Here is a 27,442-nt window from a genome sequence, read left to right on the forward strand (position 1 = left end):
AAACAATTAGTTTACTAAATCAACAGTAAGATAATGGTCAACTCTTTTGACAATTAGTTATTTTTTTAAGCAAAACATACCAACACATTTGCTAGTTTCCACTTTTCAATTGTGAGAATTGGGCTGCTTTTCTTTTTTTGTGAAATGCTGAGTGTTTTGGGGTTTTACACTGTTTGTCAGACTAAACAAACTTGAGGAAATTATAATGGACATTTTTTACTATTTTCTGATATTTTATATGCCATACATTTTACACAATCATGAAAATAAGGTAGATTTAGTTCTAATTTTGTTTCAGCACTTTGCCTGTGCTGACCAATCCTTTTAACTCTAAAACTGAAAATCAATTTTCACAGTAAATATACATCTGCAGGTCATGTTTCTCAAACCAATTAAATGTGCAGTTTAGAAAGCCAATCATTAACTATCTCAATTTACATAGGCTCACAAAGCTACAGTACATACTCCATAAGATAATTAAATGACTTCTTATACAGTTGTGGTCAAAAGTTTACATACACTTGTAAAGAACATGATGTCATGGCTCTCTTGAGTTTCCCCGTTATTTCTTCAACTCTGATTTTTCTCTGAGAGTGATTGGAACAGATACTTCTTTGTCACAAAAAAGATTCATGAAGTTTGGTTCTTTCATGACTATTATGGGTTAACAGAAAAAGTGATCAAATCTGCTGGGTCAAAAATATACATACAGCAGTGCTAATATTTGGTTACATGTCCCTTGGCCATTTTCACTTCAATTAGGCGCTTTTGGTAGCCATCCACAAGCTTCTGGCAAGCTTCTCGTTGAATCTTTGACCACTCCTCTTGACAGAATTGGTGCAGTTCAGTTAAATTTGATGGCTTTCTGATATGGACTTGTTTCTTCAGCATTGTCCACATGTTCTCAATGGGATTTTAAGTCAGGACTTTGGGAAGGCCATTCTAAAACCCTAATTCTAGCCTGATTTAGCCATTCCATTACCACTTTTGATGTGTGTTTGGGGTCATTGTCCTGTTGGAACACCCAACTGCGCCCAAGACCCAACCTTCGGGCTGATGATTTTAGGTTATCTTGAAGAATTTGAAGGTAATCCTCCTTCTTCATTATCCCATTTACTCTCTGTAAAGCACCAGTTCCATTGGCAGCAAAACAGCCCCACAGCATAATACTACCACCACCGTGCTTGACGGTAGGCATGGTGTTCTTGGGGTTAAAGGCCTCACCTTTTCTCCTCCAAACATATTGCTGGGCATTGTGGCCAAACAGCTCGATTTTTGTTTCGTCTGACCACAGAACTTTCCTCCAGAAGGTCTTATCTTTGTCCATGTGATCAGCAGCAAACTTCAGTCGAGCCTTAAGGTGCCGCTTTTGGAGCAAGGGCTTCCTTCTTGCACGGCAGCCTCTCAGTCCATGGAGATGCAAAACACGCTTGACTGTGGACACTGACACCTGTGTTCCAGCAGCTTCTAATTCTTGGCAGATCTGCTTTTTGGTGGTTCTCGGTTGACTCTTCACCCTCCTGACCAATTTTCTCTCAGCAGCAGGTGATAGCTTGCGTTTTCTTCCTGATCGTGGCAGTGACAAAACAGTGCCATGCACTTTATACTTACAAACAATTGTTTGCACTGTTGCTCTTGGGACCTGCAGCTGCTTTGAAATGGCTCCAAGTGACTTTCCTGACTTGTTCAAGTCAATGATTCGCTTTTTCAGATCCATGCTGAGCTCCTTTGACTTTCCCATTGTAGCGTTTGTGGGCGTTTGTATCCAATGAGCCCTATTTAAATGGCCTCAGAGAAGTCACCAGCTGTAGTCACTCATAATCACTCACAAGAAGTTAAGAGGCCATGCAATGAAGCTCATTTCATTGACACAACTTTCTAAGTCACCAAAATTGCTAATTCATGTTGCTGTATGTATATTTTTGACCCAGCAGATTTTGTCACTTTTTCTGTTAACCCATAATAAAGTCATGAAAGAACCAAACTTCATGAATGTTTTTTGTGACAAAGAAGTATCTGTTCCAATCACTCTATCAGAGAAAAATCAGAGTTGTAGAAATAACTGGAAACTCAAGAGAGCCATGAAATTATGTTCTTTACAAGTGTATGTAAACTTTTGACCACAACTGTGTATATGCACCTTCGTCTTTTAATAAGGTCAACACAATAAGCCCCGTCAAGTTTCTGATGCCAAGTTTTCACATGATAAAAAAGGACAAATAATTAAAGTAGTTAGTAAATGGGAACCAGTGATCAAAAAATGTGTTGGCAAATAGGAAGCAACTGAACATAATCCAACAGTGACACACAAAAAACTGCATTTAATATGATTACTAATGTGAATAAAATACTTGATGGCAAAATAATGTTAATTGTTCATGTTAACAGTGGCTGATGGAGAAAACTGATTATAAACTAAAGACATGCCCATAAAACAAAGACGAAGACTACAGTGATCATGTAATTATGTATTTATTACATTGTTTCATTACCAACATGAACTTTATAACTTATGAGTGCGGCTTAATTTGCAGTATTACAATGCAAGAGCTTTATTTTATATCATGTAACTAACCTAAAAATAATTGTCTATGGCAATCCAGAGAGGTGTTGTATTATACAAGGTAACAGGGAATATGTCCATAACACGGTAGTGTCATTACTCCAGGAAAAAAGGAGGAACAGGTTGGGAATTGCACATGGACATCCTCACATGGCACACCAGCTTCACTTCAGAATAGTATCTTCACTTGCTGCAAGAAAAGAGTAAAAAAAAAAAAAAAAAAAAAAAAAAAAAAAATGGGATTAGTACAATTAAGATTTTACAGAGCAAATATGGTTTACAATTATAAGTTGACAAATAACATGCGTTACATTGAATGTCTATATGACCACTTTGTACACACTGGTGTTACTATTATTGTACCCCCTCCCTGTGAACAGTGCAGCATGCAGGTGTATGCAAACTGTAGACTAAATATTTGACACGATTGAAGCCTATGAGGCTACCTTCTGCTAGCTCCTTTGCGATGCGCTCCTGCTCCTCGCGAACCTTTTTCTCCTCCTCCTCAATCCTCCTCTCCTCAGCCGCAATGGGCTTCAAGTTATCTGAGGAAATTAAGGTGTTTCTTTTTTTAAAAAGCATAACAAAATGGCACTCTTTTTAATAAGAGAATCAGGTTTTAGACAATGTTTAAAGCTTCAAATTTACTCCCCTATGCCATACAAATTACTAGTATTTTCAGTATATTACGGTGGATGATAACTAATAAGAATAACTCACCATATCTCTTTTTGCCATAGATGATGCCAGCAATCAAAGCTGAATACCTTGCTGTCTGTAAAAGGAGAAATGAATGCAAATTAATGTCAGTGGTGCAGTCCCTTCAAAGTCGATGCAAATCCTCAATCAAGTATTAAGACAAAAGACGTTCTAGTATTCATTGGTTTAATTTTTTTAAATTAAAATATAACGTAACCGTTAAAATCTGTCCACCTAAAGTTTTGCAGACTGTCACCAAAATGAACCAGCAGAGGGCGACAACAAGGAAGACATTTATCCTAAAACATGAGTTACAGCTAAATTAAATACATGAGCGAACGGTAATCTTCGTTTTCACCGAGATAAAGGACGTGATATGATTTTTAAAATGTCTTATAATTTAGTGGATGAATGTCCATTATATCCAAGGACATTTCTATTAATAACAACCAGTGCTAGTGCTAGCGTTACATCGATTCAATAGACACTAAGTGCGAATTTCTTAGCTATTAGCAACATCAACCATGATGGTGGTATTTCAATCCATGCACGTCGCACAAAACAATACCATTAAACAAAAGCATTGATAAAAACAAAGCTATAATGCAGCACAGATGCTAAAACTAACGTTGATCACTTACCACTAACGTTAGCTGTAACTTAGCATAGTTCCCAGCTAAAGGCTAGCAGGTTAGCGTGCTGTGTTGCTAACAAGCTAAACTACGATTTCAAAAGTCATTGACAGTAAAAGACGAGCAGCATCTTTTCACAATATTAACCGCAACACAAACCTTAATCAAAGGCGACACTGCAACTGGAGGAGCCATCGTTTCACAGCAGGCTAACAACTAGCAGCAGAGGTCACTTCACCACCAGAGGACTGTGAGAGAGAGTTCTTCTTCTGAGGATTCACTGCAGCAGAGACCGTGGTTGAACTACTGCCATCTTCTGGATAACATATCCGTTTCACTGGCAATTTATAGATGGTTCCGATAGTTATGTAAAAAGAACATGCTACAATTTAATATATACATTGGGCTGGATCATACCTCTCTTTTTTCACTTTATGTATACAGACAGAAATTATTCTGTCTGTATATATAATATTTTAGTTATTGTGGATTTTTTTACTTTTTTACTTATTTAATATTATTTATTGTTGTATTACTTATTTACTTATTTATAACACTTGTTTTTGATCTTGTTTTTACTATGTCTCTTGTTTGCACTTTAATGTACATATATATATATATATATATATATATATATATATATATATATATATACTCCACTATGCTGCTGTAATCCTGTAAATTTCCCCACTGCGGTACTAATAAAGGATTATCTTATCTTATCTATTTATAAATATATAGTTTTTTTTATTAGCAAATACTATAGAAATATGAAATTCATATTTGAGTTTTCTGAAAGACACTTGTATAACATTTGTGATGCTATTTCAGCTATTTCAGCTATAATCCAATTTGAACTGTCACTGTCTCCCACCATAACATGTCATATACTTTCTCTATGTCATAAAACACTGTTGCCACTTTTTCTTTGTTAATGTCCCTTAAACCTCAGTGTCTTGACGTTGTACTGGGTCCACATGTCCCATTTCATCACTAAAACCAGTGTGGTCTGACAGGAAGCATCTTTGATATCTCTACTGTTCACCTCAGATTTCATACACATGAGTGTCCAGTTTATTAGGTAAGCCTTGCTAAATGGAGAGTAATATAAAAACATTGCCAGATCTACCTTTATGAGGATTATCATTCATATCATTATCAGGTTTGCTGTTACTTTGTCACACAAGTGTGTTGATTCAGCCGTTGTAGTTTGTGGTGCTGTCAATCTGTATTGCCAGTTAAATATTTTACTCTCCCCTTTTTGACATAAATGCATTTGGACCAAATATTGTAAACACCTTTCAGTTTATGAGAGCTTCTATGTTGTTGTATCTATGCATCTGCTTCAGTGGTAATTTTGAAGCATTGCAATGTCAACAGGTGGAGCTGGTGCACATTTTCATATGCTTTTTGCACCAAGGAAGTTTTTTTCGCAATAGCAAAGGTTATCCAGAAGAGGTCAGTAGAGATGTATGCAGGTTAACAGGTCTGTGTAGTCTGAAACTTACATGAAGAGACAGTATTTATGTTTAAAATATTTTTTTATTGAAAGCATTTGTGCAAGACTTTTGGCATTTGTACAATTAAGGGAATAGCTTCATTTTTTACATCACTTAAACTTAATTTATTAAATAAAATAGAAAAGACGGAGAGAAAGGAAATAAACCCATCATTCACACGCCCGTCCATCACTACTTGTGATTTGAGTTTTATTCAGTTTGATTGTTGTTTGAGAAAAGAAATAAATGGTGGCCATATTTTTAAGAATTGCTCAAGTTTATCATTCAAGTTGAATCTAGTTCCCTTTCTGTACAATATGTCAGTTCTGTGATCCACAGCTTCACTGGAGGGACATTTTTCCAGAATTTGAATATAAGATTGAATATTTGAATAGTATTTTTTGCTACTCTTCTGCCAGTTTGAAGGTTCAGTACACTTTGAAAGCACCTGCAGATCTCCTGTGTGAGTGTACAGATTTAAAACATGCCATCTGCAAATAGAAAAAATTAATTGCTCAGGTCCTTGCTGGTTCCTGGTTAAGCTGTCTCTGAAAAGTATACCTTCCAAAATCAGTGGAGTAATGAGTAATGTTATAGATGAACAAAAAGGTCAATGCCCTGAAAGCTGCTGTGGTAATTAAACAACTTTTTTCATTCAATCCCTAGTGCCCCAAACCAAAGTTTGATCCCTAGAAATGCTAAAAACAGTAGGGTGTTGACATTATTATACATGTTCAATGTGAGAACTGCTTTAAAACATATTTAGTTAAAATACATTGTACATTTGAATTAGATTTGAAAAAAACATCTTCCCTCACTGGGTGACAATATCAAAAATAAGCACATTCCTGCTTGTTCCAACTTCACTGAAGCCACAAGATAATTATAGAGAAAAAAAGCTGCACCATTACATCAAATGGAAACATTGTGTGTTGTGATGTGTTTTGCATAGTTTTATACAAGTTTCCTCCAAATTCTTCTTGACAGTATATTTGTACATAATAATCCCAACCACAATAGCTGCCAAACACGTAGCCAGATGTGCCACTACTGGGGATCAAACCCTCATCTTTTGTCCCTGTTCCACCTATTCGTCGCCTATCACATACAGATCACATACTTATTTTTAAAAAGTCACATAAGAAATCAATGTGCGGGACATTGACGGCTTCCAAAACAGCGGTTAAACTTGTCCACTGTCCTATTGGAAAATCTCACCTTCCCTCGATTCTTCACTGAGGCTGTGTACTGATTGGACTTGAGTTTAGAGTAATAGTCTGAGAACTTATTGAAGAGGATGGATATGGGGAGACCGTTGAGGATGATTCCAAAAGAGATGCAGATGAAAGCGAAGAGACGGCCCAGTATTGTCTCTGGGTAGACGTCTCCGTAGCCCACTGTGGAGATGCTGACCTGCAACGGAGTGAAGAGAGCAGTCAATGGAGTAACATGACTCTCAGGCCTTACCAGGCGGTTCAGTCAGTGTCTTGTTTAGTAGACCTGTGCTGATCCATGTGGTCAATTGGCGCATTTGCACCTTTAAAAAAACATTGTATTTTGCCTGCATTAGACAGCCAGGTATAGGCAGGAGGATTGGATTCCAATTGAAAGCCAGGACATCCCCAATAATGTATTCTTAACCCAGTGACACAGGTAAGTACAAAAAAGATTAAGTATGCAAAGTCAAAAGAGAAACAAAGAATTAACAGAACACAATGCAACGCATTTTTGTAGTCCAAAGTGCTGAAAAAATTACCAACTGTAACTCACATGTTTAGGCCTTTTTGGCATTCATTAGGACCCACACTTCCAGTAAAACAACTCAGTTGTTGAACTTTATTATTACCAACAAATTTTCACCTCAGGAGAAGCACGTACTTCTTCTGTATCTTTTCATGCGCTTTAATTTCAATTAGATTTGACTGTTAATATTCTAGACACCTCACAAATGTATCCTGCTATAACAGTATTAACCTTGCCCTAAAGTCTTTTGGTATGGTAATCGTAATAGAAGTTTCTCATTCAGTTTTACTTCTTCTTCCTGCTGATTGCCACACAGTCTGAATGCGTGGTACAAATCTGTTCAGAGGGTTACTTTCACTGTAACCATTTCCCTCCCCTGCTGAATTAGAAGTAAGATTCTTACACTCGGTGACAGAGGGAGAGGAAAGAACTGTTTACGGGTTTATTCATGGAAACAGGCAGCAAATCAAAAGTTCGTAACTCAATCAAAGACCATAACTCAATACATTAACTAGGTTATTCCATCCTTTAAAACTGACCAGACGCCATGAATAAATCAGTAAATATACAATCTGTTGGTTAAATGTTCCCATTGGCCACGCAAGTCACACATACCAAAGCATGAGGTGAACCATCCTGCAGTAGAGCTGACCTCATTGTGTTTTGTAAGCCAGGTAGTGCTGTAGTGTCATCTAATAACATTACCAATAGACACACCATTGAGGGACTTAATTCACGGACCGGGCACTTCCCTTCACTTACATAACATTTTGTAATTTTAATATTTGTGTGCTTTCCATATTTCTTCCCCTCTACTGTGTATCTTCCCTCTAAGTTAACTTCCGAGTCCTGCCCTGCTGCGCTTTTACACTATTACATTTTACAACGACATACTTACAGCTGCCCACCACCATGCATGAGGAATGCTGGTGAAGTTTGTTTGTGGCATGTCATGCTCCACAGTGTACACCATAGCGGAGAAGCTGAAGATGCCCATGGCGATGAAAAGGAAGAGACAGCCCACTTGCTGGTAGCATTGACGCAGAGTGAAGCCAAACGCCCGCAGACCTGTGGAGTGTCGTGCCAGTTTCAAGATACGAAAGATTCGCATCAGTCTCATGATCCTCAACACTTGGCCCAGCTTTCCCACCTGTCCCACCGCCTGCATGTCGGCCTCATGCTTCATGTAGTTTTCCTTATTGTCAAAGAACTCCAGGATGGCCTGCACATACTGAGGCAGGATGGCAATCAGGTCCACGGTGTTGAGCACACTCCTGCTGAAGGATTTGAGGTCAGGAGTGGACACCAGACGGAGCAGGTACTCCATGGTGAAGAAGGCGATGCAGACGGACTCCACGTATTCCCAGTACGTCTTACCACTGAGCTGACCTTTAGGAGTTGTGTATTGCATCTCCTCTACTGTGTTAAGAGTCATGGCCACCAGGGAGACTAGGACAAACAGGCTGGAGGCCACCGCCATCAGCTTGGCTTTGACAGACGAAAACGGCATCTCCATCAAGTTCCAGATAGCCCTGCGCGTCTGACCCATGAACATGTCATGAAAGAGCTCCTCATTCTCCTCGATCTCCACCTCTGCCTCCAGCTCCCGCTGGATCTTCAGCTGCTCGTTCAGCTCATCCTGCCTCTCCTCGAAAGAGATGCGGCAGCAGCGGTGGGTGTTCTTGATCCTCACGCCCCAGTAGTTGATCTCCTCCAGGAAGTTGCGGGGACACAACTCATCCTTGATCCACAGCACACCAGTCCTGTAGAAGTTGAAGATGCTGTGGAAGACATCTGGGTCCCTGTCAAAGAAGTACTCATTGTTTGTCACAGTGTAGTCATCGCACAGGTCCAGCTTCATGTTGTGGTCCGTGTAGGTGGCCAGTCGTCCTAATCTGGTCTTGGGATACTTGGCGGCCGTCTTGTAGGCTATCTGGTAGGGTTTCCCCCCTACATTGATGTTGATCATGTAATTCTTCTTGGGGGGTGCATTCTGCTTGAGGAAGCCATACGGAGCACAGTCATCCTCTTCATCTTCATACTCTGCATAAATGTCGTAGATGTCCCTGTTCAGCTCCTGCATGGAGTTCCATGTCTTCACACAGCTTTCCTTGGCAAGTGGATAAGCAATCTCCGAGGGTCTTCGATTAATGTCTAAATCTGCTACTTTGTAGTTGGGGAAGAGACTCTGCCTCCTATTCCACATGTTGGCCACCTTGCTTTTGCTCCCCATGACTATCCCCCCAAGACTACACAACAGACAGAGTCCTCAGACCAGCCAGCATTACCTCTGTCTAATACCCCCTTTACCTAAGCATGGAGGACATGAGCAGGATACCTCATGGCCCCATTAATGTTGCTGACTGAGAGGATCCGCATGCTTACAGGACATCTAAATACCATTATCCCCGGCTGAGCTGCCTGGCTGACATGAGGTTGGTTGTGTGGCATATCTCTACAAATACACATTAATTCACCCCCTTTTAGTTGATAAGTTACATGATGTGAGTTGATAGTACCTACAGCTGATTTGGGTAAATTAAAGACAGAATAGACTCAGAATCAGTATTGTTTTTGTCACACATATTTTTGAATGCATAGACACTGTGCCATACATTAATCATTTTGCATTCCCCAAGGAAGTCATACCGGAAGGCTATGATTGGGAAACATTATTGCATGTTTTGAGTCTTTTGATTTGATTGAGTAAAACATTTTGTGAGGATTTTCTTTTACAAAATACTCTGCAATTTGATCATTTTCATTTTCAGGGTTATGTGTACTTTTTTTAATTTAATAAATTGTGTATTTTGGTTATTATTGTGCAATACTTTAAAATTAATTTACTGGAGGGTAACAAAGGAAGGCTGGTAGATTCATAAAAGAGGATAAAGGCTTTAAGCCTTAGCCTACTTCCTGATTAAGAGGGGGTGCAGGATTCTTCAGAAGTTGAAGTGAGTCAAGGCCACAGACTCCAGGAAATAATATTTTGTTTTTATATGAAACCCATATATCAATGAAGTTGTGGCATGTCATTAAAAACATTACCATAACTAACAGGCATAGTGATTTAACCAGATGGAATAGGAAACATAACTTTGCTTACAACTGAATCCTCTTATTGGATATCAGATTATAGTCCTGCTGATTAACAGTGCCACCTGACCAGAAATGACGTTCTGCAAGGTAACTGGCTGAAGACATTATGAAGCATACAGTATTCATCTTCATTTACTTTCCTGCTGCCAACCACCGCTGACTAGTTAAAACAATTAAGGTTGTTTAAGTTGTTAAAGCAGTAACATTTAAATAGGGCTACCAGACTTAAGATAGTCTTGTTAGTGTCAACAGAACAAGAGGTGAATTAGATTTGTCATACCACAGGGTCACACCATGCAGATGAGGCCACAGTGGAAAAAGGCAAATGTTAATATGATATATCAGGGGTTCTTAACTTTTTTGACCTCGGGGCCCAACTTTTCAACTACAAAGTGGCCCGGGGCCCATTCAAATATTAACAGTGTATTGGTTTAACTAATTGATCTCACTCTTGGTTTGATTTGTATTCAATAACTAAATCAAATTCACTTACAGTTTAACAAGCAAAAACCTTGTCAAATAAATGACATGATACAATGTGATCATCACATTTATTTATCCTGTGTATGTAAACCTGCATACAACAAGACGCCCAACAGGCTAACAATTCATGGAACAAATCAAGGTAATACAAGAACTAATTTAAAGGCTCAAGTCAGGCTTATTAACACAAAAATAACTAATAATTAGGTTTTACTACAGAAAAAAATTGAGAAAAAAATGGAAATTTGATAAATATGTGGTAATAAAATACATTCAAAATAATAAGTTTCAAATGAAATACAAATAGAATTGAAATAAAGTGCAAATGAACATATAGCCTTATAATATGCGAATTACAGTATATGCTTCAGCAGTCTTCATTTTTGCATGGCAGAACCAGAAGTTGTTCTTCATATCTGTGACAAATGAACAATAACAACAGTCACAACAGTCCACACACTGGGCTCTCGGCTCTGCCTCGTTACCTCCGTTCACAAAGCCGCACTTAATGAAGTCAGGATTGTAAATTTAGACTTTTCGGGGGGTTTGGCACCACTTTCGTCTTCATTTTTTTTTGTTTGAAATTAGTGCTGGCAACGATTAACATTTTTAATTGCGATTAATCGGATGATTTTCTGCGATTAAAGGCATTGTTATGCGCAATGTTCAATAATGAATTCAAAAGTAATGTATTGTGCACTTTTATTTTAAAAGTACTGCTATATGAACAAAAGTGCAATAACATTTGGTTTGCAAACACTTTAAACAAATCAGGTTATTTTTAACAGCAGTATTCCCTTTACACAGTAGCAGTTAAAATACAGTTAAAATGATTCTGATAATAGATATTCAGCCGGTGTTCACAACTTTATTTTCATGTGTGTAATAGATGCAATTTGAAATATACACCTTGAAAACTGCAAAGCTATCTGTCATGTTTTTTTATGTTTGTTAAATTCTCAGTAGGATAACTAAATGATATGCTTATTATACATATTCCAAGCAAAACAACTTTAAAAAATAAAAAAAAAATTATTTAAATGAATCATTTATTTTTTGCTTCTTTTGGTCAGACACATATGCAACGCTGATTAGACTGTAATATGTATGGTATTTGTTATGAATGCACGTTGGTACATAGAGGGTGATAAGAAGCTGGGCCGCAGCCCCATGGTTAAGAATCACTGTAATCATAAGATAAAGGACTACAGAATGACAGGTCTCAGCTTTGGGGTTTTTAGACACACATGATAGACATCAAGTAAAGAAGTTTGTTTCAAACAAGCCAAATTACATTACAAATGTTATGAATGGACAAAAACAATCGCCTCATGGTGATTTCCATTTACTAGAGAGGGGAAGCAACCCATGCTGTTCAGTTGGTGTATGAATAAATTATTATCATGCAGATGAAATAAGTACATTTTCATTTTGATTCAACACTTTTTTCCTTATTGATCCAGTCCAGGAAGCAGGATAGTAAAACAAAGCATCAAATGGAATCTCTGTTCCAGGATTAATAACATCTGCTTTTGAGTTCTAACATTTCCTGTCACTCACTCTTCTTGTTCGCAAGATTTACGGATCACATTTTTCAGTCCCTTCAAAGCTGCTTATAGTAAAACAAGAATATCGGTTATAATCCTTCATGTAGGTTTATAAAGCCTTGTAAATTCTTTGTGGAAAATCCAAACACAGATTGTTCAGTTACAATAAATGACAGTGTTGAACTTGACCTTTGCTGATGTGATTATACACATAGATGGTTTGCTCAAAATACGCGGCCACTGGGCATCCTGATTCTATTTTCTCAACTAAATGTGTTTTCCTAAAAACATTTTCGAAATTGCAAGTGCAAACTCCACAACAGTTTAGCACTACACCATAAGGACTGTGCAATGTCCCAATGTAAATTTTTTGACCACATACAGGTACATGAGTTATGAATTTAAAAAATTATCTGTTTTGTGATATATGAGCTGATCACAATTCAAAATATGGACATGTTTTGGTCTTACAATCAACTTGACTGCTCCTTTGCCACCAGCATGCGTCTGAAATTCTGAACACAGTTAGAAGTGATAAATAAACTAAACTAATGTATTCATGAGCAAGGATGGTATTTACTAGACTACAGTAATTAAACATGTTAATAATAGACACCTGCTTTCTTTTTTGAATGCCAAGATTATTGATGACCCATTAGGCTTGTGATAGGATTGATTTGTACGCTTTGTCATTGTGAATAGGATCCACTTGACAAATGTTGACAATTTAAATGACTTAAACTGTGAAAGTTGACAGCATTCAAGAGAAGCAAAAAGATTTGTTTTGAATAATGGATGAAATACATTTCCAGGTTTGGTAAATGTGCCTCACATTAGCACATTGTAGAAATCAGTGGAACGTTATCTGTTGTTGTCGGCTCTCTCCAGCAGATGGTAATATCATTGGTAAGACAATAATCCAAACCTCACAATTTACTCGCTTTGTCATTGTGCTACAGTATTGACAGTGTAATATTGTTAAGGTTGGAAAATTGGATATGACTCAGGTGACGTCCTGTATATCACTGTATGCCATGTTTATGCTGCATCAAGAGCAAGCCATTAAAATAAGTGCTAGCCATATATAAAATATAATGTCAGTAGTTGAGCTTTTCAGAGTCACCCTCAATTGAATACATCATATTGATGTTCATTTTATTTTGGATAACCAAAATAGAGTGCTGATCACACAGTTGGTGGTATAGAGCAGAGCTATACCAATGCTTTTCCAACTACAAGTCAAATGTCAAGGTTTCATCACCATCCTGCCTTCCAAATAAAACAGTTTGTGACAGCTGGAGGCTCTACAGACAAGTGAGTTAAAAATACTATCACATGTTTATACAAATTCATTTAAAAAAAGGAATAAATTATATTATTCATTTGACTCAAGCTGCCGAGATCAAAAGAAACAATAAATTAAACTTGCTTGCATTTGCTTTCCACTGGAATAATCACAGACAATGTAGTTTTAATCAATGAATACATTGATTTAGAAAACAAAATCCAATATAACTTGATTAATTATATTTTCATTTTAAATTATACCTTAAAATTAAAAGAAAAAAATACTGTTGCAGTTAAAGATATCTTCACTTTAAATGATGTTCTGTAATAATAATTGAATTATAAAAATGGAAAAGGAAAACCCATTTTAAAATGGCTTTTACATTTGACTTTTTGTTATTCCACTTAACTGCCTATCATATTCCATCTCAGTATTAATTTGTTTTTAAGTCTAACCCACAAGAGAGCAGCTGAAGCATTGATTGGATAGCTGTTACATGTGGGTGGGAATCTTGTGTGTCAGAGCTAATTACTGCTATTAATTGCATCTGTGCTTCCCTGCTTTGAGATGACTGCAATGGATGCGGTTAAAATTGTACTTCTCCCATTATAAATTTGGGTCGGTACCAGCCAGCTTTTCCAGTATACAGAGTCACTGATTTTTTTTTGTGATGTTTTGTATAATTCTACAAATGGTTTTGTACAGAGTTTTATGAAAAAAATATGATATTTTATATCCTATTTCATATGTGTTGTCCTACAAACATGTTTCGTGGGCATAATTTGAAAAATAATAATGAAACATGTAATCACGTTCCTCTTATGTGTTATAAATTAAACATTTCAATGGAGATTCTCATCAAAAACTATGGAGGTGTCTGTCGCCCAGCAGGCCTGTTAGTTACATCAGAATAAGACCAGAGATTGTGCGAAAAAATAAAAGCAACATATTCATTTAAAAAAATAATCCTAAAAAGATGAACCAGGTCGAACACGTAGTGAAACTGTTGATGTAAATTAAACTGACATGAGAGTTGATTTTATTCCAGCTGGCACCGAAGGCGTAATTTTAATTCCTGTGGCACAAATTCGCTGATGGAGATTCTTCCAAGGTATCAATTGTTTTGTTCATGTAAATACGTTTTGCAGAACATCTTCTATATTGCTACTCTTACATTAAAACAGTATCATGAATGGAATGAGTTTGTAAAATGAAACAAGTAACGTTAATGTTTTGATTAATTTCCTAAAAGCCATTCTCACGGTGAAACTATCATTATGTCTTATTTTGAAATGCACAACCGGAAGTCATTTATGCCGCTAGCATCGTCTGCTAAGAAAACGCTGTTTTTAAAGGGAAACCAAGGTTGTTGAGGTCTGTGGTGGGCATAGCAGGTTGAAGGTATGTGCAGATTCCCCTTTTGTGTACTGACTGTCCCAACCGCGTTCGTTTTATTGTCCTCTAACTGTCTTTTGTTTAGCTGCTTATCACTTAGGTTAGCGGAAATCAAGATGCGGACAAGTCAAGACAACTGGTAAAGTGCAAGCTAACAAGCTAGCTAGGTTGAAGCTAATAAAGCTAACGGTACCGTTAACCGGTTCACTAGCACAGGCTGCCGACCACAGTGATGCTGCTCAGTCTGTTTGGCTGCAGTAGTCGACTGTAGATAAGTGAATAGAATGTATTTGCTGTTTATTACATTGTCACAGTTTTACCCATGTCTTGCAAGTACAGTGCCGAGTGTTTCCTCTGAATGGCTGCCGGGGTTGGGGGTGCTATGGCCCCCCATAACGTTACATATATTCAAACATGATGATTAACTCAGTATCCAGCGTTTTAGCTGCTCCTGAGAGGCTACTTATGAATATTAAAGAAATATGATAGTTATACTGCATATATCTGACCAACTTGAGCTACATCTGCAACTGGTTTGTGAACTTTCATGGGTTATTCATAATTTCACCTAATGCTACTCTATGCTGTCATGGAAAGTTTACATTGTGTGTGTGTGTGTGTGTGTGTGTGTGTGTGTGTGTGTGTGTGTGTGTGTGTGTGTGTGTGTGTGTGTGCGCGCGCGCGCGCATAGCTTTAACTGTGATGTTAAAATAATGTTTCTTTTGTGAATAATGACAATTAAAAGACAGTTTTCTATGTGCCTTGTCACCCGGCCTATTGCAGGTGTGTGAAATAGAAACATCATTTCTTAATTTAATAACTAATTATGAGTTGCTTTTTGATGACTGACATCAAAACACAGATTCACAGATTGGAATTGTAAATCCTTAAAAGTTATTTATCAGCCACAAGCACTCTACTTCTCACTGCATACGTTCAGAAGAGGAAACAATTGCTATGTACACCAAACCATATGAAGAAACGGCTACACTAGTGTTCAGTGCAGGAGAGCAACAGAGGACATGGATGTAACAAAGCTGTGTGTGAGAAAACTTCCTTATCCAAATCTATTGTCAGTGTTTAGCAAGCTGTTGAACTGTGGTCAAACGTGATGTTGAGAGCACATGTCTGTGTACTCATTATGGCTTAAGGTCTGTTAGTTTAATGAAGTCCATTCAGATGGAGGAGCTTGTGTGGCAGATGGGGGTGGTCAGTGGGGCAAGTGAGTCATTGTCTCTCTTAGATGGAGGACAATAATAGGCTTTCTGTCTGAATTCTGTCTGTACACTTAAGTCTAATCTTTAACCACACCAAACCCTTCTGTTAAAGGAGTCCAGTCTAGTACTGTAAGCTACTGAGGTGTCTTTCCCTCAGGAGTGACCAGGTTGACGTGCTGGTTGTAAGCCCAAGTTATCTTACGTTACAATTGATGTGCGTTGCATTAGGTACATCATCCACAGACAAGGTTTGTTGAATGAGAGTCTGTTTATTTCCTTCGGTGTGGAACAACGTAAAACCAGACCATTTCTTTTCACCGACAATTAAACGCACCATTTGCAGAAACGCATCAAACTGTTACCGCAAAAGTGGTCAAAACCCTTTGCCCTTCCGGGGTTAAACACCTGACAACGACAGTGATTTCAGTACCTATATACCTGAGCCCAGCACATTAGTACAGCGCCACCCAATGTATACACAGAGAATAACAGTTGTATTTTCAACACCATATTTGACTCTAACTAACTTTATATACTCTAATTAAGTATATAAAGTAGTTAAATGATATTACCCTACTGTAAATATATTATTCAAAATGATGATGATGATGATAATTCTGCATAATGAGTATACCTTTACTCTTTGTACTTAAAGTATAATTCTATGCCAATACGGTTGTACTTTTACTTTTGAATGCAGGACTTCAACTTGTAACTGAGTATTTTTACAAGTAATTTAATCATAAACACACGGCCAAAGTCACAAATCATGGGAAATGAAACGGGGTCTGGGGTTCATGACGGGTCAGGTGGGTTGCTGACATTGACGCAGACTTTAACAATTATTTTTCAAATGACTGATACGCCTTTTGGAGTATAACATTTTAGGAAATGGTGAAAAACCTCCTTTACAAATTCCAAGCACAAGGGGATGTCTTAAAAAGATCTTGTTTTTGCCCTACAGACATTTTAAAACCCAAGTCTATTCAGTTTGCTATCATAGAAGACTATGGAAACCAGAAATGTATACACATTTAAGAAGCTGGAACTAGATGGATTAGAATTATTTCAAATAATCTATTTGAGAAATGCCTCATAACAATGAATATATCATCTGAATAGTAGGCATTCATTTTGTCTATCGATTATTCAACCAGTTGTTGCAGCTCTACTGTAATAGTCCAAAATAATTGACCAGAACATTGTATTTTGAGGTCTGAGTTTGCAGAAGTGAGACTCTTCCCATTGTGTCAATCCTTGGTTTGACCTGCGTCTGCATACTAATATGAAATATTAAAACATTTTTTAGAGAATAACAAAGGAAGTTGATGGCATTTCATGAGCTAGCTGATACAATGCCAGTAAGTGACTGAGTACCGAGATTCGAGTTTGAGCCTTCCCCTTTCATTTGGGTTAGTTCAAGACGAGTTCATCCCGTTCACTGTATATCCCCTCTGAGAGAAGAACACACTGGTGAGTGTGTAAAGTGTAAAGTGATACGTGTTATCTCCACCACAGAGCTGACCGTGGCTGAGTCCTCATACTCACAAGGTTACACTTTTCCCCAACACTACCGTTCACAGCGTCATGTTGCTGTTCACTTCTCTCCACGAGGTGCTTCTCTTTCTGTCTCGCAGTGTTTGTGTGATTTTAGAGAAATGTCACCATAAAACAGGGTAGCAAAAACAAATGCTTTTGTTCAGAGCATGTTTTCTAAATGATATACATTAAACACCAGGTTTTGTTTTTAGCCATTTAGAATTCCAAGAGCTAGGCTTTCTCTTTTATAAAAAACATTTCCGTTAATGTTTAAATATGATAAAATCTGAACATTATCCAAGAATAGGCTGATATTCCAGTTTGTCCAATAATAAGCCTTTCCACGAAGTTGATTCGGCATCAGTTCAACAGTTTGCATTTTTTTATTAGACTCATTTTGACGAGAGATTCACTGTGATGTAGAAATGCTTCTGTCATGTTCTTAGAGTACAACATACAGACCACTGACTAGTTGTCAGCTGTAGTTTTTGCTGTGTCTCAAGTACAGAAGCTGTGAGTCAGTCGGTCTTTGACCGTGTTCAGGATGCAGGCAAATCCGATTTGTTTCTCAAATCAGATCTTAAAAAGACTGACCAACCCATCTGCATGGGTTGCTGTGGTAACAACGTAGACCTCAGCGGCTAAGGAGGCTGGTAGACATCGAGAGGAGGAAGCAGGAAAGGGAAAGCAAAGTGAAAGTGCCAGCAGACGTTGGCGTACGTCCACAAATTGTTATTCACCTCTGTTGTCGTCCATTAATTGTATAAAATGTTAGAAAATTGTGAAAAATGTAGGTCAGTGTTTTCCAAAGCCCAGGATGACGTCCTAAAAAATGTCTAATTTTGTCCACAACTCAAAGATATTCAGTTAACTGTCACAGAAGAGTAAAGAAACCAGAACATATGAACATTTAAGAGTCTGGAATCAGAGAATGATTTGATAGCCGACAACTAATCGATGAATCGTTGCTGCTCTAAATTAGACACAATGAAGAAAAAATGGAAACTCACAAAATGGTGAATTACGTCTTCATTACAATATAACTTCTGGAGTATAATTGACATCACAGATGTATGATTACAGTAGTTTTACTGAATGTATATTCTTCATATATATGTAAATTTTTCCCCTGTCTTCTGTCAGGTTGCTGCTGGCTGCAGGGCCCTGTGGAGCAGAAGAGCTGTGCCATTCCCCCTTTTTTCCTCTCATGCCCCCTCCCCCCCCACCCCCGTGTGTTTCCCTGTGTGTTAGTGACCCCGCACCCCCACCCACCCCCCACCTGATCCCTCCTGTCGTGTCACCACTCCAGCCCGAAGCCCCCCTCTCACCCCATGCTTGGGACAAAGCCAGCTCACTGCCAGCCCAATGACTGCCTGGATCGTCCTGCCTGTCAGCCTGTCTGCCTTCTCCATCACAGGGATATGGATAGTGTGAGTTACAGTAACACTTGGCTTGAAACATAATATGTTCACATTATCAGGTGTATGTATTATATGTTCTTTCTTGATAACAGTTTATCATTAGGGATCAGAACGCTGTGTTTGACTGTGGCCACTTCTTGCTTTAAATTGTGGTGTGTTCCTTGCTTCACAGGTATGCCATGGCTGTGATGAATCACCATGTTTGTCCTGTGGAGAACTGGTGGGTGATTTTCCTCTTTTTAATTTGGAGGAAATGGGCACAAGACTCTGATATCACACATTTTATTTGTATTTATTTAAAAAAATGTGCGCACAGTCTGATGCCACAGCTACCAGTAAGGGAATGAACTGAACTTATTGCGTCCCTGCTCCAGGTCTTACAATGTAACATGCACAGAAGAGCTGCCCCGACCGGGCTTCCCCAAGACATGCTGCACCATCCAGGACATCCCCCTCATCAGGTCTGCTAGTCTACCTTTCCTCCTCCTCTTTGTTTATGCAGTATACAAAAGCAACTGTGTGTCAGCAAAAGCCCTGAGGCATGAATAAGCACCTTGTTATGTTGTGGCTCTTTGACAGTCATTAACGCACTTTTTGCAAAAACTGTATTAGTTTAATCTGCAAATAAGCTTCTAAGGAGGAAAGGCCTCATCTCAATTTCAGTTGTACATCTAGATGTGAAATTGGAGCGTTTACTTTCTTTGACATTCTTGTATTAGGAAGCGTAGTTCACAGATGTGTAATCATAATCACTTTATTTATTTCTACACATTTTGACTACATGGCTGTGTGTCTTGGAAGAAATACAGACAAATGGTAAAAGGATATATTTAGACGAATGTTATTTTCCTACCTTTTTATACTGAGAGCTGTTTTGTCTCTATTTGTTACAGTAAATGTGGATCCTTCCCTCCTGAAAGCTGCCTGTTCAGCTTGATCGGCAACGTTGGAGCCTTCATGGGTAAGGCCTCATTGTGACCATACTAAAACCATACACACGCACACACAGTTATTTCATTAAATGACATATTTTGTGTGCAAGAGTTCTTTCTTTAAAGGAATAGTGCAACATTTTAGCGGAGAGTCAGATGAGAAGATTGAATCCACTCACATGTCTGTACGCTAAATATGAAGCTACCGCCAGGATATGGTTAGCTTAGCTTAGTTTAATGACTGGGTACAGCTTGCCGGGCTCTGTTTTTCCTATTGGTGCCTTTTAAGCTCACTCATGAATAAATATATGATTTTACGGGGGGGGGGGGGGGGGGGTCATGTGCTGGACTATTTCTTTGCCGGGGGCAGTGACTTCCCAGAGACTTGACGTCTCTGTGAGGTTGGACTGCATCACCCAGAGGAGCCCAATACCTTATCCCTGCTGCTTTCAAGCAGCCTTTAGACAAAAAAAGCAGAACAGGATAAAACGATTACAGAAGCAACTAGCATTTACATTATAGCATTAGCAAGTTTATTTCTACAGCACATTTCGTACACCGGCGCTATTCAGTGTGCTTTACGTAAATGAAAACAAAAAAGGAGCATCCATGTTGAAATATGACTAAAAGATTGCAGCCTACAAAGTCATAAATTAGTAATTAAACAGAGTAATATAATTAAAATAATAAGGTAAGCAATATATCATCTGCAGAGATGGGATGCAATTTTAAGGTACCCAAACCAGACACACTCCTCCCATTGGCTGCACCTTTAAATCCTGTCCATGAAAATCACAAACGGGATCAGTGACCAGGGACGACCCTGGCGGAGGCAAACACCCACTGAAACTTTAGTTATACAAGGACTGGATGGCTTGTAGCAATGACTCCGGTACCCCGAATTCCAGCAGAACCCCCTACAGGACTCCCCAGGGGACACGGTCGTAAGCCTTCTCCAAGTCCACAAAACACACCCGAACTCCTCCCACACTCGGGGGTTTTGCTTCGGCAAGTACCGCAGCTGCAGTCCTTCTGGCCAACCTTACCTGTTCTTCTATTTCTGGAGATCCTTGGGCGAGTGAAGTCCAAAGGCCTCCTTCTTCAGCTTGACAGCCTCCTTCACCGCTGGGGTCCACCATTGGGTTCATAGGTCATCACATGATGACGTTCTGACCACAACTCCTAGCAGCCGCTTCCACAATGGAGGCTTTGAACATGGCCCACTCGCAATCCATGTCCCCAGCCTCCCCCAGGAATTTTTCTGGAGGTGGTAGTTGAAGACCTCACACATGTGTCTGTCACACATGTTAATATGAAAGTTACAAGAATTTAAACTTTTTCCTTTCCTGACAGATAATGTTATTTTTATTCTAAAATATAGTTGCTGTTTCTAGTCTTTTAGGCCAAGCTAAGCTGTCTGTCTCCTGGCTGTAGCTTCATATTTATTGTATCAATCTTTTCATCTAACTCTCACCAAGAAAGAAAATAAGCATATTTATTTCCAAAATGTGGAATTATTTCTGATCCCATGACCAAAAAGAACCCAAAACAAATATGAGGAAAGGGGGTATTATAAAGGACACAATTTGTTATTTAATATAAATGAAATATTCTCTGATGTTTATACCATAATGTAGTAAAATGACAAACAAATGTAAATACTGGTTATTCAATGTGCAATGTAAAATTGTCAATCTGTGCTGTGCACTAAGTGCACTAAATAAAACTGCTGCCGTCTGCTCTTTCACACAAAGCAGTGGATGAGTGTAGCGGATGTGGAAGTGTTTGATGTCTGTCTCCTCTGTCCATTATGTGTGTTGTATTAATCAATGGGGCCCACAGACACCAGCCACTAACCTCCAAGAGATTTGGAGGGGCTTGAAATAGCCTGTGCTCTCTAATCAATAATGAATGTGGCTTTCCTTCCACTTCCCCCCTCTGTCCTCTCTTCTGCATGTGCCCTCCATGACCTTCCTCTTTAGCCCCCCCCCCCCCCCCCCCCATCTTGTGTTTCCACCACTCAGCTCTTCCCCAATTTTCCCATTTCTGCTTTAAATGCTTCTCTCCCGCTGTTTTCACTATTCATTTATTTACTTTTCTTCTCGTATGTATTGACATACTGTATTTTATTGCTACATTTAACTGGCATTCTGTTCATTCTCAGCTCCTTTCTCCCTCACTAGTGTATACGCTGCTTGGATGATTTGGTTTTTACCTTTTGACTTCATAACCGTTTTACTGCCTTGGTGGTACTACTGTAACACACAGCAACCTGCAGGTTTATGGTTTTCAAAGAGTGAAACGAACAAAATGGGAAGAAATTGAGTCAAAAATGCCCCCTCATGCAACCTGAGACGTCAATAGCTTTCAGAATGCGTCCCCACTGCCACAGCAGTAAAAACAAATCTGTCAGTCTGAGATCAGCAGGATGATTGTCCACCAACAGATTACTTTTTTATGACTTTTTTTATGGCATGCTATACTATGACCTTTTTATGACACACTAAGCTATGACTCTTATTTTGACATTTTACACAACATACTATACTACGACGTTTTCTATGATAAACAATGACTTTTCATACTATTTTCTGACATTTTTATGGCATAGTGTACTTTATGATGATATACTATACTATGACATCCTTTGCCAGAGGCTTTATGTTTTCAGGTTGTTCAACCCTCCCATACTTGCGTAAGTCAGGAATGCCTGGAGGGAAATTAGAACAAACGTCCACTTGGACTCAAGGTTAAATTAAAGATCAAGATCACTGTGACCTCAAGTCCGTCTCATTCTTGTAAATACCATATTTCAGGAATGCCAGATGGTATTTTTATATATATTTTTTTCAAACTTTGCACAAATGTCCAGTTGGACTCGAGGATAAACACTCACAGTGACCTCGCAAAACACTGTTTTCCCAGAACTCATGAATTCATATGCCAAATATGGCAATTTCACACAAATGTCTATTAGGATAATAAGATGAAGTGATGACAAGGATGTAAACTGGCCTGGTTGGCGGAGGCATACGACCTTGAGGCAGTAATTCTCCTTTCTATTTTGTGTGTCATAGATGCAGTGTAAATCTTTTGTCTTGCAGTGGTGATGGTGTGCCTTCTGCGCTACGCCCAGGTGATCGAACACAGCCACCGATGTTGGGTCAACACCAGCGCTCTGGTGTCCGGCTGCACCAATGCTTTGGGTCTGGTCATGGTGGGCAACTTCCAGGTAAATATGAATTATCTTAATTCAAATTGTGGTGACCTTTTGCTAGTAGAAACAAACCCCTCTGAGTGTACTGCTCTGTTTGTCAGGTTGATCATGCCAAATCTCTGCACTATGTGGGTGCTGGGGTGGCATTTCCAGCAGGACTGCTGTTTGTGTGTCTGCAGTGTGTGCTCACCTACCGGGTGGCTGTGACGGCCCTCGACTACTGGATGGCCCATTTCAGAGTAGCTCTGACACTGGGAGCCATGGTGTCCCTCGTCCTCAGTATCCTTCACCTACTAGCGCCCCCTTGTTGTGCAGATATTATGTACTGTATGTTATATCTAAACATTTGACATGAAAAGCACAGTTGTAACTAATAACATTTGTAACGACTCCCATTTAGGCCGACTGGCACTAAGGTCTTGCACACTGGAATGACTTATTATTTTTTTTTCCCTTTAGTAGCCGTGTTACAATCCTGCACGGATTAAGAATATTTATCCTTCAACTTTGAGACAGGACAGCAAGGCCATGACCACATTTGTCTGGGCTTACTTTTATCTCCCACTCCTGCCATCTTATTTAACAATCGTGATGCTGATGACTTCACTTTTTTTTGGCGGCTTCTCCTCCCTGCCTTTTGTCTCGGTGGTGTCCAGGGTGACGGCTTCTCCTCCACAAACCTTCAGTCCTGTATGCCATGGGTTGAGAACCATTCAGGTTCATGTGTAAGAGTCTGAAAAATAGTCTATCTTAGCATTCACTCTTTGGCATCCCATTGTCAAACCTATCTGTTTTATGGAGCTGCAAAGCCAAATTCTATTTAACCCTAATAATATCATTAATTCACTCCTGCACATAGACAAAGCTCATGACATTTTTTTTATTCTCTCCTCCCTGGAGATTAGGTGGAGTAGGAAGAGGAACTCTATTTGTTTTGCTCCTCCATCTACCAGATATGTTTGTTCCCCTTAACTCGCCGTCCTCCTAGGTGGCATTTTCTTCATCCACGAGAGCTTTATCCTGCAGCACGCTGCAGCCATCTGCGAGTGGGTCTTCACGGTGGACATCCTGGTTTTCTACGGCACCTTCACCTACGAGTTTGGCACAGTCACCAGCGAGACCCTGATGGTGGGCCTGCAGCAGAGTCACCACCATGGTTCGGGAGTTATCATGGGCCCCAGGGCCCGGGGCTCGACACTGGGTGGGGCGACTAAGGGCCTCAAGTCCCCCGGGGGAAGCAGCACATCCACGCACCTCAACTGTACGCCAGAGAGCATAGCCATGTTGTAGCTCTGCAGTGCTGCTCAGAGGTTCGCAGAGGTGCTTCGTTGGCTAATACAGGAAGGCAAGACAACAGAGGCAGCCTGTGGAGGAGGAGAGGAAATCCTGCTATCTTTAACCATTGAACCAACACCAGGTTATCCCATCTGTAATGCTGTACTATCTTTTTTTGTTTTTCCAATGTTGGTGCGAGCCACTGCAGTCAAATATCTTGTAGCGATGCTGAAAGGAGGTTGAATGCGTGGAGCTAGCTTGAGCACTGGAACTGTGAATGTTTTCCAAGATGGCTGTTGATTTGGGCTGTTCTTCACTGGAGTCGGTTGTTTCTTGAACAACGCTGTTTTATTTCTGACCGTACCTCACTGGTGTGCCCACAATGTGTTTCTACCCGGCCCAGACACTCCTTCATGAACTACCCAATGCTCAGCGGGGCCCACCTGTTTCGGCCTTTTGCTTATCTCTGCACGGCACCGTTTTTTTGAATGAGAGAATAACAATTTATGATTGAATTTTGAATTTGCATAGTAAGTACAAAATATTGAATGTTTGAGAAGTGAACACTTAACAGTTATGTACGTTTTACAGGCTGTAAGCATATGGCCTTTTAAAATCAATCAAGCATACGTTATCTGTTGTCAAAAAATCATTAATTTCTCTCGACAATTTAATTGGTTGCACAGATGATTTTGAATGCAAATTTTGATGGTATTTTTAAAATGATTTTACAAACTGTATACATGTATCTTGAGCCACTATAATTCTTGAGATCATAATCCATGTCATTGGTGTGGGACTCGGACCGTGGGCATCTCAATCACTATAACTCTCTGAAGTAGTCTCCCTTGATGTCATTCCGTTATTGTCCAACACGTTGCATGATCCGATGATTTCTTTGTAACATTTACATTTCATGCTATTTTTTTTTATTTCATTGACTGAAGTCCAGTGCAATAATTGCCATCAATCGTCTGATCATTTCCACTCCGCTGGAGTGAATAATGCCTTTTTCAGTGTGTTGGAGTTGAACACAGGGCTTTTTTTAATTTAATTTTTTTAAGTGACACCAAGACATTTTAAGTGACCTAAATACTATAGTAAAATAAGTAGATGTGAAGGTAAAAATGTAATCCGACTAACACAAATTTACAAATTGACGTAGTTGTTGCCCACACACTGACTTGATTCCAGGCTGGACCCTTGGAAGCCTTATTTGAGTTTTGAGAATAGGTTTTTTATTAGATATGAAGCGATGCCCAGCCTTCTCAATAGTTTATGTTCACAGGAGTTGACCGAGAGGTGAATATGATGCTTGTAGACCTTGTGCCATAAACGTAATGGCGTCACAAGAGTGTCAGTGCAGTGTTAGACGGTTCTAAACGGGTCGTAGACTGAACGGAAAGTGTGTCGTGTAATAAGGTTGTGTATGATTTCCTGTTGCCAATTTCTCTTAAAGTGATATTTACAATTGTGAATTAGCTTATTACCAGACTGCCACAAACTACCACTGCTCAAACTTAAGCTGACTAATGCCACCCAATTTAGGATACACTCAGACTTTGGTTTTTCCTCTGTGAGCTGCTTGATGTACGTTTCATTACACACAGTATTCTGCCCTCTGCGTAGTGTTGATACATTTTTAACTGTCTAACAACTGGATGCCAGCAATACACGTTTTTAAAAAGGTCACATCACCTACCTCTTTTATCTTTTGTGGGTTTGATGTTCTGAAGGAAAAGCTAGAGTTCCAACATGTTTGAAAAGTGTTTAATATGATGCTAGCTCAGCAATCCAACGCTCGATCCACAAAGTCTTAGCAAGCTTTTGACAGGACAGCGGATCTGCTGTTACACGAGCTGCGTAATCATATGTCAGGTCAGTTTTCTTTACTCTTTGTGCATTTAACTTCCTATTCTTTCTTGGACTGCAGCAATCCTGTTTTGTTCTGCAAATCTTGCCAAAAAAAAAGACTGGAATCCACTGGAGTTTCAAATGGTGTCGTGTGCGTCAGCAGCAGGTGTATGAATTGATAAGAGTGCACTGTTTCAGCCTTATCCCTCGTACTGTGCCAGGGGAACATGTTCAGATTTTCATTTATTTTAATCTTGTGTTCAGCTGTAGCCTATTTCACCAAACTGTAACTAAGTCACACGGTGTGACTACAAATGGCAGCTTGTATGAGCCCTCACATCAGGGTTGGATGTATTCTGTATAAGCATCTATTCTATGATACCATCTTCTACAGGCCAAACTTTGAAGGTAGATTTTACAACTGTTTTTCTTTGCCTGTCAAAATGTACACTCCAGTAAGCTTTCATATGGTATCTTTGTTGATGGAAGAATCCTATATTACAAAAAGCTGACCTGTACATGTATTGAACTCTTTTAACATCACCACAGAAACAATGTCTAGAAAAATGTATTATACATATTTGCTCAATTTGAAAAATATGTCAAAGAATGGTAGTCAGAGAAATCCCCCAAAAACAAGTCCACACAGATTGTTTTGTTTCCTTTTATAAATTCTGTAAATATGTACAATTTGTCTATCATTTAGATATTTTCATTTGACAGAGATTTATATTCAAATATGAAATAAAAATGATAAATTATATGTTTTGCATGGAGTATCCTTGATTCACAGAAAATTGTAAGTTGCTGCTTAAAGCAGAGAGAAAAATGACATGCTCATACAGTACTCACACACACAGTGTGGAATAGTGTTGGTATCATCCTGACACTATGGTTAAGTCTTTGGGTGGTTATTACCCCAATTGCTATCATTGTGGTCTCACCAGATTAGTTTATTATTATCGAGTAACATATTTTTAATATTGGACGACGTTGGATGTCAGTGATGGTGGCTTTGCAGCTTGTAGTTCTTCAGGTT

General features: G+C 39.0%; 2 protein-coding genes across 3 annotated transcripts; one reads left to right on the top strand and one right to left on the bottom strand.

Moving 5' to 3' along the window:
* Nucleotides 1-6,539: 6,539 nt before the first annotated feature.
* On the bottom strand, nt 6,540-9,369 carry LOC137867449 (potassium voltage-gated channel subfamily V member 2-like). Its single transcript, XM_068704046.1, has 2 exons — nt 8,035-9,369; nt 6,540-6,806 (listed from the first exon to the last, which is right to left on the bottom strand). Exons 1-2 carry the CDS (start codon nt 9,367-9,369, stop codon nt 6,540-6,542), a joined length of 1,602 nt encoding a protein of 533 aa, XP_068560147.1.
* Nucleotides 9,370-14,898: 5,529 nt separating this feature from the next.
* On the top strand, nt 14,899-27,166 carry LOC137867405 (transmembrane protein 150A-like). 2 transcript variants are annotated; one of them, XM_068703984.1, is made up of 8 exons: nt 14,899-14,954; nt 18,848-19,134; nt 19,298-19,345; nt 19,500-19,586; nt 20,019-20,086; nt 23,162-23,289; nt 23,376-23,553; nt 24,263-27,166. In XM_068703984.1, exons 2-8 carry the CDS (start codon nt 19,070-19,072, stop codon nt 24,562-24,564), a joined length of 876 nt encoding a protein of 291 aa, XP_068560085.1. In that variant the 5' UTR covers nt 14,899-14,954; nt 18,848-19,069; the 3' UTR covers nt 24,565-27,166. The 2 variants fall into 2 exon arrangements, with proteins under 2 accessions (XP_068560085.1, XP_068560086.1); XM_068703985.1 differs by having other exon boundaries at nt 23,454-23,553.
* Nucleotides 27,167-27,442: the final 276 nt, after the last annotated feature.

This window comes from Cebidichthys violaceus, unplaced genomic scaffold (assembly GCF_023349555.1).
Source record: "Cebidichthys violaceus isolate CVI_PGR_0920_01 unplaced genomic scaffold, fCebVio1.0.p SCAF_9, whole genome shotgun sequence".
Taxonomy (NCBI): Eukaryota; Metazoa; Chordata; class Actinopteri; order Perciformes; family Stichaeidae; genus Cebidichthys; species Cebidichthys violaceus.

What these genes read in the sequence shown, in the direction of transcription:
- LOC137867449 (XM_068704046.1), bottom strand. Translation starts at nt 9,369, where the DNA reads ATGGGGAGCAAAAGCAAGGTGGCCAACATGTGGAATAGGAGGCAGAGT. An exon ending in ATGCATGGTGGTGGGCAGCT is followed by an intron (nt 6,807 to 8,034) that starts GTAAGTATGTCG and finishes ACTCCGTTGCAG; the next exon opens with GTCAGCATCTCCACAGTGGG.
- LOC137867405 (XM_068703984.1), top strand. Translation starts at nt 19,070, where the DNA reads ATGACTGCCTGGATCGTCCTGCCTGTCAGCCTGTCTGCCTTCTCCATC. An exon ending in CAGGACATCCCCCTCATCAG is followed by an intron (nt 19,587 to 20,018) that starts GTCTGCTAGTCT and finishes TATTTGTTACAG; the next exon opens with TAAATGTGGATCCTTCCCTC. An exon ending in TCATGGTGGGCAACTTCCAG is followed by an intron (nt 23,290 to 23,375) that starts GTAAATATGAAT and finishes TCTGTTTGTCAG; the next exon opens with GTTGATCATGCCAAATCTCT.